At 36.4% G+C, this 14,048-nt stretch overlaps 1 protein-coding gene across 3 annotated transcripts in view; it reads left to right on the top strand.

Moving 5' to 3' along the window:
• Positions 1-14,048, top strand: part of LOC126481132 (laminin subunit gamma-1-like) — a 338,089-nt gene that overhangs the window by 243,159 nt on the left and 80,882 nt on the right. For all 3 annotated transcript variants that reach the window (XR_007587516.1, XM_050104679.1, XM_050104680.1), the window contains exon 16: positions 11,574-11,684. Coding sequence is in view for 2 of the 3 variants with exons in the window: in XM_050104679.1 (XP_049960636.1) it covers positions 11,574-11,684 (111 nt within the window). In the remaining variant the exon portion in view is untranslated. The remainder of the gene's footprint in view (positions 1-11,573; positions 11,685-14,048) is intronic.

Below are 14,048 nucleotides of genomic sequence, written 5' to 3' on the forward strand. Positions count from 1 at the left end.
TCCTGCAACTTGCTCTTTATGAAAACATTGGTGACCTTCAGTTTCATAATGAAAACACTGATGACCTGCATGCAGTATAAAACAGTTTGGACTGCTAGGAAACAACTGAAACCACCACAATCAGTGACTCGGAACAATGTTGGGCAGCACACAACAGGGCTTGTGAGCTGCCACCGCATAACACTCATCACATTAATATCTGATGGGGAAGTCTGATGCACTGAGTCTTTTCAGTCTGGAGCCATTCAGATTTGAGAATCAGAAGAAAATGTCTGATGTGTAACCTGTGAGATTTCAAAATCACATACAATGCATAACACTTCTGCTGGAGATAGCGTCTGACTCTTGTCATGGGACAAATGGATTACCACGTCTCAAATTAAACTTTCAGCATAGAATTGGCCACATGTGCACATAAATCTGAACTTTCTCCTTAAACCTTTAAGATTTGCAATCCATAAAATATTGTTTTCTATATCAGATTTGCAATTTGCAAAATCTCTAAATAGGCTGCTACTACATCATCTAAGGGAAAAAAAAGTTCCTTATGTTGACTGAGCTATTGCTGTTACAGTTCAAAAAGCTTCACGTCTGTGACAGTTGTGCCTTGATACAAAAGTAACCTTCTCATTATCAATAATGTGACTCACTCTTCTATGGCAACAGTTATTTATGACACATGTATAACTACACTGCAACATGTAACAAAAGCTAATAAATTCACAATGAAATAAATAAACTGTCCTGAGCCACAAAGAAATCTAAGAAATCACACTGTGCATGCTGAACACACACTGTTGCAGTATATTAATTTAGGTAAGTAATAGTGATAAGATGGTGGTCGAAACCATTGTAACAAGTAGTTATTTAGCTAGAGTCAGTCAATACCAGTGCATAGGTACTTAGGTCTGACTTCCCTGCAACAGTCTTACATATAGGTATTATCAGTACACAACAGTGAGAACAGTCCACTGCTCTAACCAGCAGAATCTGTAAATATAGCAGTGTTGTAGGCTAGATCAGAGTATGGCAACAACTGACTAGCAAAGAATGCGAATGAACTTGTGAACAGTTGGGCTTAAATTGACTGTCTAGATTATCAAATGTGATTTTTCGGTTGGAGATGTGTTTTCTTTGCTGGCAATGCCTTTGCTGGAGGTAGACACAATGACAGTTGTTGATAGTTCCGGGTCTTTCATCAATACAAGCAGTGGAGTTGTAAGACAAAGAGTATGTGATATTATTATACTTGACTGGTTCTGCAACAAGTTTATGTAGTATGGAAAATAATATGTGAAATGAGTCAAGACATACACTTATAAAAAAGATTGGATGCCAGAGAATAAGTCTGTAGGTTGCATTAGCAACTAACAATCATAAAAATGTGATGATATATTTCAGTTAATAGAAGCTGTGTACATATTCATGTGCATGTCTTGTACAATAATGATTCAAAGGACCATTAGATAGAAGTAGTAAAATCAGCTCAAAAGCTACTGCTCTCATAAAAATGGTTGATTCCTCAGTTATATCAAGTAGCTGTTGTTTATATACTGCCTCTGGATTAATATTTACATTACTTCATAGACTAGAATTAAAAATCCCACCTTGCAAGGAAGGAACAGCTAAGAGAGCAATGTCAATGTGAAAATTATTTTTGTGTCTTGCATTTTGGTTGTGTAAATTGCAATTTAGCTAAAACTGGTGTTTATTATTATCCCTAGTGGCCATGAAAAGATAAATTAAATGCAAATGGAAGTGAATTTAAGAATTCCAAACATATGAGGTGTAAGGTACTGATGCAGGGAAACAGGAACTGAACCATCTTGTATCAACCTCACTAGTTTCTACTTTAATCACCAGACCATAAACTATTTAGAAGACAAAAATTAAATCAAAACTTTTTGTTTTACTAGAATTCTTATTGGCTTCTTTTCTGACTTCAATCACATATTACTCCACTCACCAAGCTAGCTTTGACCCCACTAAACATAATCCAAAGAGCTCCAAAAGCACAGTAATCTTACTATCATAATCTTTTAGAGGGTTATCCAAGATGTGTAGTTATCTTTACAAAATGTACACAATGCTTACTTTTTGTACACATACTTTATTCACTTAGTTGTATTACTCCACATTGGTCATCAAACTGCAGGCTGCATGCAGCCCAGATCATGTTTTCGTGTGGCCCGCGATCCTCCTCAGCTTCACATGGGTAGCATTAGTTGTCTACTTGTCTGGTGTAGCAGTGTTTTGTCTACAGAAACTGTGTAGAATTGTGATTAAAGTCAAGGAAGTAATTAGGTAACTGAAAACCATCCACCACTTTCATTTAACACACCACTTGCTGGTGTTCTGCAGCCGCCAAAGGCATGAGCGGCGTGCTAGCCAACAATGTGAGCCCCCCATCAAACGCGCCACGTACACATGCCCGCTCATTTGTCGGTGGTGGGCTTGTTCCACAGCCACCTCATAGTTGGCTTGGTCATGTCAGTGTGTCAGTCATGAACTAAGTTTCAGTGCACCTGAGCATTTGTCGTGTATTGAGTGTTTTGTTCAATATTTGGTGATATAATTATCAGTATAATAAATAATGTCTGATGTACACTCAAGAACAATGTCTAAGAGGTAAATATGTGAGGAGAAAAGTTTTCAAGAAATATGGGAAGAAGAGTTTTGCTTTATAAGTGGACACAAAGAGGGTGCTGCTACTTGCTTAATATACCCAGGATACGATTGTGGGATTGAAGAGATACAATTCTTTTCGCCACTACACAAGTAAGCACAATTCATTTACAGTAGCTTTTCCTTTGCATTGAAATGAAAGAAAGGAAAAAATTGCTCATCTAAAGTCTACCATTTGTTGTCAACAAAACGTTATGTTAGCAGCAGTTGGGCAAAGTGAGGCTTTCACAAGAGCATCATACGAAGTATGTAATATTCTGGCAAAAAATATGAAAGCTTTGACTGATGCTGAATTAGTGAAGCGATGTATGATGATTGTTTCTGAAACTTTGTTTCAAAATTTCTCCAACAGTCAACAAATGTCAGGTGAAAAAAATAAGCTCACACTTTCAGAATCTACCTGTCAACGTTGTATAGAAGATATTTCAAAATATGTTTGAGCCAGTATTTAATAAAGTCAAACTATGCAACTACTTCAGTCTTGCATGTGATTCCAGTATAGATTTAGCTTCAATGGCTCAGTTTTCATTATTTGCGCATTACTGCACAAATGATGGGGTAATAGAGGAAGATTTTTTAGCAATTATAACCATGAAAGGTCACACAAAGGATGTGATTTTGTCTATGCAATTAAAGAACTTGTTAAAAAATGACTTATCTATGAGCAAATTAATATCAGTATGTACAGATGGTTGTCTGTCAATGATGGGCATCAACAATGGTTTGATAGCACTGATTAAGATGGAATGGAATTTGCCAAATTTACTCCCCATTCACTGCTTACTGCAACAAGAAAGTTCAGCATGTCAAATTTCAAATACCAAAAAATACAAAAAAATATACAATGGTTATAAGTGTTATAAATTTCATTCATGCCTGTGAACTTAATCGCCAAAAATTTAAAGAACTTCTGCAGCAATTACAAGCTTGTTACAGTGATGTTCTCCTACATACTGCTGTCAGATGGCTAAGCAAAGGAAAAGAGCTGGTACGGTTTGTCAATTTGAAATCTGAAGTTATTTTATTCTTACAACAAAGTGGCAAAAATTATCCTGAACTTGATGATGATGAACGGTGGATACTTACAGCATTTTGACCACTATTACACAAAAATTGAACACACTTAACTTGGAATTACAAGGATGAAACAAGATAATTGGGCAAATGACTAACAAAATAATTGCATTTGAAGCCAAACTGCAATTATATATTAATGAACTTGAAGTAAAAGATCTGTCTAATTTCCCAACTGTTGCTATGCTCTGATCAGGCTTATGTCACTGAAACTATTTACCAAAACATGAAAGAATATTTGGAAGCCTATTTGGAAGAAATCAATAACAGATTTGCAGATGTTAGAAACATTTGAAACTGTTTCATTCTCTTGGCATGTTGGACATGATGATCTCAAATTATTCTGCCAATTTGGATTTCATTAAACTAATTTGCTAACTGAAATAATTGAACTTCAGCATTACACACAGCTTAAAGCTCTGTTTTTAGAACATCGTGAAACACAACAGTACACTGACTTTTGGAAATGTGTGCTTAACAATTATAAAAATTTATGAGACTGTGCACAGTTCATTTTAACACTATTTCCTTCAACTTACCTTTGTGAGGCTTCATTTTCAAAAATGAAATACCTGAAAAATAAATTGGTTGTCCAGTCATTTAGAAGACGCAATGAGAATTGTATGCAGCCCCAATGACACAGATATAGATGACATAGCCAATAAAGTTCAACATCACAAGTCATATTAATGGAAAATTATATATTTGTATTTACGTTTGTTTTGCAATTACGATTAATAAAAAACCAGATTCAATAAGAGACCTGTAGCTGAAAGTACTTTAAAATAAATTTCAGGAACAAGATACACTGTTCCCAGATTTGTTTTTGGTAGTGGCTTAAAATTACTAATGATTCCCTTCCTTCCCTTCACCCTTCATGTGCACCTGCCTAGCTACATGAATATTGTATTATTATGCAAGTCATGTGAATTTTATTTTCACAGAGATAATTAAACTGGAATGAGCTAGTCAGATGCAATGTACGCTTTTATCCAGTTTATTGAAATTTGATCAGCAGCATTTTATGCAGTTTTCAAGACTCGTAAACAAGGTGACAGTCATTCTGAGAAAGTCTGTGAATGGCACATGTCATCATTGACTCATGCTACCACAACGATTATTCCAGTCAGTCTCAACACTCGACTCCTCTGAAGACTGACTAAAAATTTAATTGTTGACAACATGACACAACTACTCGTATGTCTCCTACAAATATATCCCTCATAATCTAATAGTTGTCAAACAAAATTTAAAAATCTTTTTCCCTGTATTGCAGAATTTCAGTGTCATAAACATGGCTTATTGTTGTCAGCAGCTGCACAGCAATGTTATTTGGTGAAGGAGTCACATACATCCAACAGTTGCGAGAGGTTTGTTTCCAAAAGTACTATTTCATTTTAACAGGTGCTAATGTTTACAGTTTCTGAAGAATGATAAGTGATATATATCCAAATCCAGTAAAGAATAAATGATTTGCAGCTGTTGGCTGTACCTGTCTCCTTCATCAAATGAAAAATATAATTACTGGAAGAATTGTAAGTAGGAGCATGTAAAGTTGTTCTATCACCTTTACAGGTGCCACTTGGTACAGGGGCAGACAGATTTGTAGTTGCGGTGGGAGGGGACATAATAATGGAAATGTTTTCTTGTTTGTTTCTCAGTGCTGACAATGAATGGGTGTGTGCGGCTCATACCAATTATCTGCTATTGTATCAATCTTAAATGAAAGTGCTTATATGTAAAAACAAAGATGAGGTGACTTACCGAACAAAAGCGCTGGCAGGTCGATAGACACACAAACAAACACAAACATACACACAAAATTCAAGCTTTCGCAACAAACTGTTGCCTCATCAGGAAAGAGGGAAGGAGAGGGGAAGACGAAAGGAAGTGGGTTTTAAGGGAGAGGGTAAGGAGTCATTCCAATCCCGGGAGCGGAAAGACTTACCTTAGGGGGAAAAAAGGACAGGTATACACTCGCACACACGCACATATCCATCCACACATAATTTTTCCCACGTGGAATGTTTCCTTCCATTATATTAAATGAAAGTGCGTTGGATTCATGAATGCACATTATAGAGACAGTCATATGCAGTACATATTTGTTAAAAGACAGTCATTAGCTCTTAAAAATGTGTGTGTGTGTGTGTTTTTATCCTCCACTTCTCCTCATAAACCCTCGGATCAATTTAAACCACACTGATACACATATTATTTTTAATCTGTAAAGAAATATTGTGGGGTAAACAAAGGTAACATTTTATTGGGGTGGGGGATGGTAATGTGGAGTGAGAAGGGGGAGGAGGACATGGACACATACAGGGGGAGTGCGAAATGGACAGATAGAGGGGTGAAGAGATGGTGAGTGAGGGGAAAGCTGAGATGGACAACATAGAGTGAGGGAAGGAAGAGACAGAATAACATAAGATTGGAATAAATACATATCTAACCAATGCCAGGTACCTCGTCTAGTATGAAATAAAATTAAGGCTGTTGTTGTTTAGTCAAGTGAGTTGAAGAAAAATGACTTTCAAAACAGGTAGAAAATAGTTGTGATCGTGTCTCATGTTACATAATACATTTAAATATGACTCCATTTGCTGTTTTTAACCATCTGTTCACAAAGACAACACAGCAACATTTTGTTGGGCAATTACAGTGTTACAATTTATGGGTCACTGAGGGTGGCAGAAATCTGAAACAGAGAACATTCTGCACATAGTGGTCTGAATGGTATCGACTTTAACAACAAGTGCTAGAAAGTCAGTGGTAAACCTCTTGCTTCTTTATTATAGCTAGTCTATTGAAGGTTCATAACACACCATTTACATGGTTTGCTCGTTAATAAAAAGACCTGGAAATCTGCGGCCCGAGGTGCGGCCTTTGAGCAAAAAAGTTTGATGACCACTGCTCTATAACATACTGTAATTACATGAGGCAACAACGCACTAAAGTACATGAGAGAAACTATTGGCCAATTCTTCAAGTCAGCATATTAGGAGACACTATTTTTAATCTGAAAAACGTTCTGAAAAGAGCATCCTAATTACATTATTTCTACCAAGCAGTAAATTCACTTGAGAAAACTGTAAAATAACAGAGACAGAATGGCTGGCCACTACTTACTTTCAGGAGGCAAAATTCCAAGTATTGCTTATGAACACATTTAAGAATTGAAAAGACAATATCTATATTTCAGAACTGTTAGTTTCTTTTCTAGAGAGAGAAGAAAGACAGACTGGGAAAGGTTGAAGGTTACTCAGTCCCAAGGGGTCCAGCTGTAGTGAGGATGGGGGAGATAGAATGTTTCTATTTGCAGCACTTACATTATCTATATGGTGACAAAACTGTGTCTTAACTTACAGTTATGTACCAGTTGTAAGCCTGTTGTGTTATCCTCTAGACAGTGTCTGATATGGTTCTTTGAGTCCATGATTTGGATACTTGTATTAGAAGCAAACATTACTGTTTTGAGAGACTGCAGAAGGTTCAGCAGTGACCCAGAAATGGCTAAGAAACTGAAAGGGAAAATCTTTCACAAATAATGATGAGAGCTACACCTGCAAAAGTTTTCCAAGATTATGTGGATGAGGATGCATTGGAAGACATAGTGCACAGATTGGTTTCTGATGATATAGAGTAAGGAAAGGCCATCAGTACAAAATAAGTATGCAATTATAGAAAAACAGTGGAGGTAAGCACTCTTGTGTTGGCAAAGGAGTAAATGAGTGGAACAATTTGCCAGGGGATATTATCAGTCAGTTCCCAGAAAGCATCACTAAAATTAAACAGTTGTTCCAATAGTGGCAAAACACCAAAGATTCTAAAAATAGGATAATGATAAATTTAATTTTATTTATTGTGTGGTAAATTATTGTCCAGTAATACTAGAGAGATAATGTAAGTATATGAGGTGCTTATGTCATGTTCACTGCATCAGCTTACCTTGTATTTCTTAGCAATCAAATTTATAGTCAAGGCATTCGGTGGTTGAAGGGCACAGAAAAAAGGCAGAATAAGTGAATTTGATTTACTTGGTTCATATCATACATATCCTAATCATTTGATTAGAGTACAGGAGACACATCAAATTATGGTTAATACTTTTTCACTGAAAATGAAGTGAGCGTATGGCATTGTTGGCCGGGAGGTCCCATTTGGATTCAGCCGGCAAGTGCAAGTCATTTCAGTCAGTGCCACATTGGGCAAATTGCAGCTGTTGATGATGATGAAATGATGAGGGCAACACATTACTCAGTCCACGAGCAGAGAAAATCTCCAACCCGGCCAGGAATTGAACCCGAGCTCAGTGCATGGGAGGCAAGCATGTTACCACCCAGCTAAGCAGGCAGACATTTTCACTGATATAAAGCTATAGTTAATAAGATGGAGTTGTATTTAAACATTAATGCAACATTTTCGTGAAAAGATACCTTTACATGTTCACATACAAGACAGTTTATAAATTAGATCCTGCTAAGCTTCCAGACAATGTCTTTGTTCAGTGACAATATAGAATACACATACACACATAACTAGATTGTCCTGGTTACCTACCTTATACTGACACTCCATTTTAATTTCAGTCCATGTTCTGTATCAGTACTTTTTCATTATTTCTACTTTTGTCAATCTGTTTGTTATCTAGGTGAAAATAAATATTGATTTAAAGTAAAAACAACTTATCCTCTGAAATTTCATAACAGAACAACCATCAGTAAAGCAAGTCATGTAGTATCATAACATCCTCTTTTCTCACGTATTAATTGTACATTCCCATGTATAACAATATATGTTAATAAATTTTACTTTCTGTTCATCATCTCAAAGTCAGGAAAGATTTATTATGTAGGAGAATGCTTCCTTGCTGAATTTCATTTAAGAAATGTTATCTACCAAATGGCAGTGGCACCTTGAAACAGTATTTGGACAAAGTACCTACTTATCACTTTCGGACAACAGGAAGTTACTTTTTATAGATTCTGCACAATGTCTCTTTTTTCCAAGATATCACCAGGTATAATAATTGCATGCTTTTGGGAATTGAGCCCCCGAGTCTGTGGTAGGAATGTGGTATGGGGAGACTGACAAGGTGTACTAAAGGCTAATTTTATAAAGCGGTTGCTCTTAAGTTAGCACAGAAAAGAACTTTGACTGCTGAACATAGAAATCTATATTACATTAATGTTAATCACAGACAGTGAACTTAATCTGACTTTTGACTAGTAAAATGTTGTGGAATAAGTTCAGTTAAATAGCATTTATCATTTCAAAACCTAGTGACACTATAAAAGAATGGACTTTGTTTTATGCAATACTAGATGAAGAGAAATATAAACCACAAGGGAGTTATTGTTTGCACTCCAGCACTGCTGAAGTTTGAAAAAAATTTTCTGGGTGTAAGGTTAGGTTAAGGAGATTATTACTAATGTATGTGATGAGTGAAGGTAATAAATGACTGTTAAAAATTCTTGGAGGTAACTTGTAATTACTGTAAAAAAGTTTAAAGGTATTTCATAGACATTTTGCAACAGAGTAAGAAAATGAAATTTTGGTGATTTTGAGTACATGTAGGCCAGTCAGTAATTACACCTTATCAATTAATAGACACCAGTGTGGCATGGTGACTCAATGGTTATGGGCTAGTGTGGACTTTAATCTCTTGTCAGTCCTAGTATTTTTTCTCGCACTTCTTTGTGCTTTGCCAATATTTGTTAATGTGAAAAGTGCCGAGCTCCACCAGGGTTTGGAGTCCATCTGGTTGGGTAAGTCACATCAGTGGCGGGAGAAAGGTAAGGGCATATCACCTCCAGAAAACATCAAGCCTAGTAAAGCACTTTGGTGTTCAACTTTTGAATTTATGAATGCTTTATCTAAGCAGACAATTCAAATGTATATCTCTGCTGCTCTTTGTGCCAATAGTCTCTTTATCGCTGAATAACAATTACTTTAAAACCTGTGAACTATTGAAACCTTTTGATACACAGAAAATTGCCTAAATCAATGGCAAAAAATGGATGGGGGAAGGCGGGGTGGTTGTATGGCTATTACAGATTTCTTCTGCATGCAACAAGTTCCACAAAGTTCTTGAGCATTCTTCTGCTTATTTTCTTGGATCCTTACTACCTGAGACTCTTTCAGTAACAAATACGAGGGTAAGTCAATTATTATCTGCAAAGTAGTTGAAATTTTTTATTGTAATCTAATAGGAAACTTACAAGAACATCATTTTTCGACATAGTCTCCTTGAATTTCAATGGACTTGGTCCATCATGGTACAAGCTTCCTGATCCCCTCATAGAAGAAGGTTCTTGGTTGGGCTGTGAACCAGGAATGCACCATTCCTTTCACTGCTTCATCTGAGGCAAATCAATGGCCACTTAATGCCTGTTTGAGTGGACCAAACAAGTGATAGTCAGGAGGGGAAGATCGAGATTATATGGAGGATGATCCAGTACTTCAAATTTGAGTTTCTGGAGCATTTCAGCAGTGTGAGCAGCAGTATGCAGATGGGTATTGTCGGCAACAATACAACACCTTTTGACAGCAATCCTCGATGTTTGCTTCGAATTGCACGCTTTAGCCTGGCAGTAAGGATCTCAGTGTAACAGACACTGTTTATTGTTGTGCCCCTTTCCCCACAATATTACAGTATTGGACCTTGTGTGTCCCAAAAAACTGTAAGCATCAGTTTTCCTGCGGACGGTTGGGTCCTGAACTTTTTCTTGCATGGCGAATTTGGATGTTTCCATTCCATACTCTGCCGTTTACACTCTGGCTTGTTATGATGGATCCATGTTTCATCACCAGTAATGATCCTGTCTAAGAAGTTGTCCCCTTCATTACCATAGTGATCCAAATGTTTTTTGCAGATGTCCAAGTGTGTTTGTTTATGCGACTTCGTGAGTTGTTTTGAGACCCATCTTGCACAAACTTTATGAAACTCAAGTCTGTTGTGGATGATTTCATAGGCAGAACCATGAATAATTTGCAGACAATGTGCCACTTTGTTAATAGTTAATTGTCTGTCCAAGCGAATCAGTTCACATGAACACTCAATGGTTTCTTCATTTGTGGCGGTAAATGGTCATCCGGCTCCTTCATCGGGTGTAACACTTGTGCAACCATTTAGGAATTTTTCAATCCATTTGCAGACACTCCGTTGTGGCAAAACACTGCTCCCATACTGTACTGAAAGTCTTCAATGAATTTCAGCCCCTGATACGCATTCCAACCACAAAAAATGGTTCACTGGATGTTGCTCTTCTTTGATGCAAACAGACAGCGGAGCAGCCGTGATTAACAGCATGGCAGCGATAATGAAACTAACCTAGCAGCTTGAAAATTGCAAAGATACAACAACAAATAAACAAAGCATGCATCATCAATGTAAAACAATAGTACTACCAAAATAAACAAAAATATAACTAAATTGCGGATAATAATTGACTTACCCTCGTACTATGTATCTGTGATGTACATTTAATACCTGTAGTCCAAGTTGCATAATGGTGTAGATGGCCGACATTTATGGTGGTGCTGAGTCTGTTTCTTGTTAATTTTGATCAACACTGAATGTCATTTATTTGATTCAAGTTCAGTGGTATGCAAAGTAGTGAATTTGTGAGCTTGGTTCACTTCATGATCTAAGAGCAAAATTAATCTCCAGTCACAGATGGTAATACAATGCATACCATAGGTGATGATTAGGTAACTTGTAAATACATTGTTGACAGATAACCAGAGATGATTTCATCAAGATCTGTCTATGATTTTATTATTATTATTATTATTATTATTTTGTTTTGCAGACAGCATGAAGATTTACAGTTCATCATGGACACAGCATCAGCAAGTGTGAAAGTAGCATCTGAAGTTAACAGAATGCCCACTGAAGCTATAAATAACCAGTATGCATTAAGGTACAGTAAACAGTCTAGCTATTTCAACTGTTTTTCACCAAACTACTCTTGACCATTTTTTCAGGCACTGTGTCCAATGTAGTCAGTACAGCACATAAATGCACAACATTCCTTGTTTACATGAACACAAACTACAAAATGATTAGAGGAAGAGCTCTAAAAAGTCCTAGTGCTCGTACAACACACTTTTTCAATATTTTCATCTGTGGTTGCAGGTGTGGAGGTAGAATAAGAGGCAGTAAACCTGCGTTTGCATTCATTTGCCCATCTTAACTGTTAAAAATGAAAGAACAGACCTCTTATAACCCTTCACCACCTTTGGATGAATTCTTGTTGCCAATGTACTACCTGAAACAAATTTATGTTGAAATGGTATTGCATCCGAGTGAAATATATGCAATACAAAACTTAAAGCAATACAAAGAAAATTATTCATGAACCACGTTAAAATTACTAAGTAATATGTATTAACATGACAAAAACTAATTTCTTCTATTCAGTGGCATGGCAGCCCACAAAAGATTTTGAGAAAGGGGGTAAGATTTTAAAATTGCCAGTTCTGGTATAATTTATTTGGTGAACATGAAAATGTGCCATGCACCAAGAGCTAAATTTGACAAGAAGTACACAGAGCTTATTATCTTTGTACTATGTTGAAACTCAAATGGCAAGCCTGTTTCAATAGTGTGTGCAAAATATAACTTTTTATGTTATTTATATGAATGTGTATGGCACCTTTTTAGTCAACAAACTGAAATCACATCATCATATAATTAAATCCAGGTCATAGTATGAGATATGAAAAACAGGTATTAAATATTCACAAAAAAGTATTCATTTTCCCAAAAGTTTAGTTTCAAACAGAAAATAAAATAATTTTAAAAGATCAAAATGTTTGAGAAAATCATGTTGGATATCAACAAAAATGCCGTATATATAGGGATAAACTTTTAAAAAGGCTTATACAACTTGGATGTCATCCACAACACTTTATTTGGTTATGAATCTTCATATCTTATAACATTAATGGATATGCTGTGTCACTTTCCAACTTTATATTTTTTTTAAAGTTGAGTGGTATACTTAAATTGAACAAAATGTGTTCTGAAAGCTGTGTATTTTTGACTGGTTAACTCAAGTGTAGCCCATGGCCAGTCTGTAACTATTTGAATGAGAAAAGTAACCCAAAATAGCCCACTAACTGGCTGGTGGAATCAACTCTTACAAGCAAATGACTGACAGAGGCAGCCCTCATCTCTCCTTTTTCACATTGTTGTGCAGCCATGCCAAATGGACTGAGAATTTGTAGCTCTATAATTGTGGGTGGTGCTACGTTGCACTCCATAGAGCTCAGTAAGTCCCAGTTTATGGAGAGCATGTAATATGAAACATAAAATATTACATTTTTTCTTCACTTTCAATGTAAAAATGGTTGTTTCTTTTCCTGATTGATGCATGTAAGTGGATTATTAACTACAGTTGTACAAGCCAACACAGCTGTGTTCTTCAGAGTGTATTACAATAGCTCTACTAAATAAAAGGGAATGCAGAATTATAAAGTCAACAAAGTTCATCACTGTCTACAGACCAAAGGGAAACTAGTGTTGTGATTCCATTGTGCAGATGCAGAGGGGGGTGTCCTTGATGTAATTAGGGACAGATGATGGACATAGTACTATACTGCCATCCTTATGTTGTGCTGGGAACCCTGGTGTCAGGGTGTTGGATGGGTTCCTTTCAGCAGCTTGAGGAGGGCTGAATGAGGAATATGGAATAAAACATCAATCAATCAATTTTGATATATGTTCTGTAAGTGTGTTGGTTATTTATTGTCTGATTTATTGTTCATATGTTGACATGTTCCTTTTCTGTCCTCAAGAAAATTTATTATCATTTTACACAAATTAGCATTGATATGTGTATGTGTATTAATTTTGCCTACATAATTTGGTAACCCAATAAAAAGAACAGTTTTGCTGTGGACAAGTACTTTCTGTATCCCCCAAGAAGCAATTTTGTCATGGAGGATGCACATGAACTGTTACACACCATCAGTAGCAAGATCCAGTGCCACCTGTAAAGCAATCAACAAATGCAGTGCCGTGAGTAAATCCAACCTTCAACAAAGTGCAGTCATCCAAATTGGGTACCTCTGCTATGCTGGGTAGTAAAATCAAACCAGACCTAACAATATCATTGTTTCTGGTGCTCTTGATCGCACTGCAACCAGACACACCACTTAAAGACTTCCCATCCTTTGGCTCCTGTAGTTCTGCAGCATCGTTACAATTGTGGGACCTGTCATTTATGCTTGCACAGTTTGAAATATCATTCATGATTCTGTTGAATGTTTTTCAATCAGCA

Source organism: Schistocerca serialis, chromosome 5, assembly GCF_023864345.2.
Source record: "Schistocerca serialis cubense isolate TAMUIC-IGC-003099 chromosome 5, iqSchSeri2.2, whole genome shotgun sequence".
In the NCBI taxonomy this organism is placed as follows: domain Eukaryota; kingdom Metazoa; phylum Arthropoda; class Insecta; order Orthoptera; family Acrididae; genus Schistocerca; species Schistocerca serialis.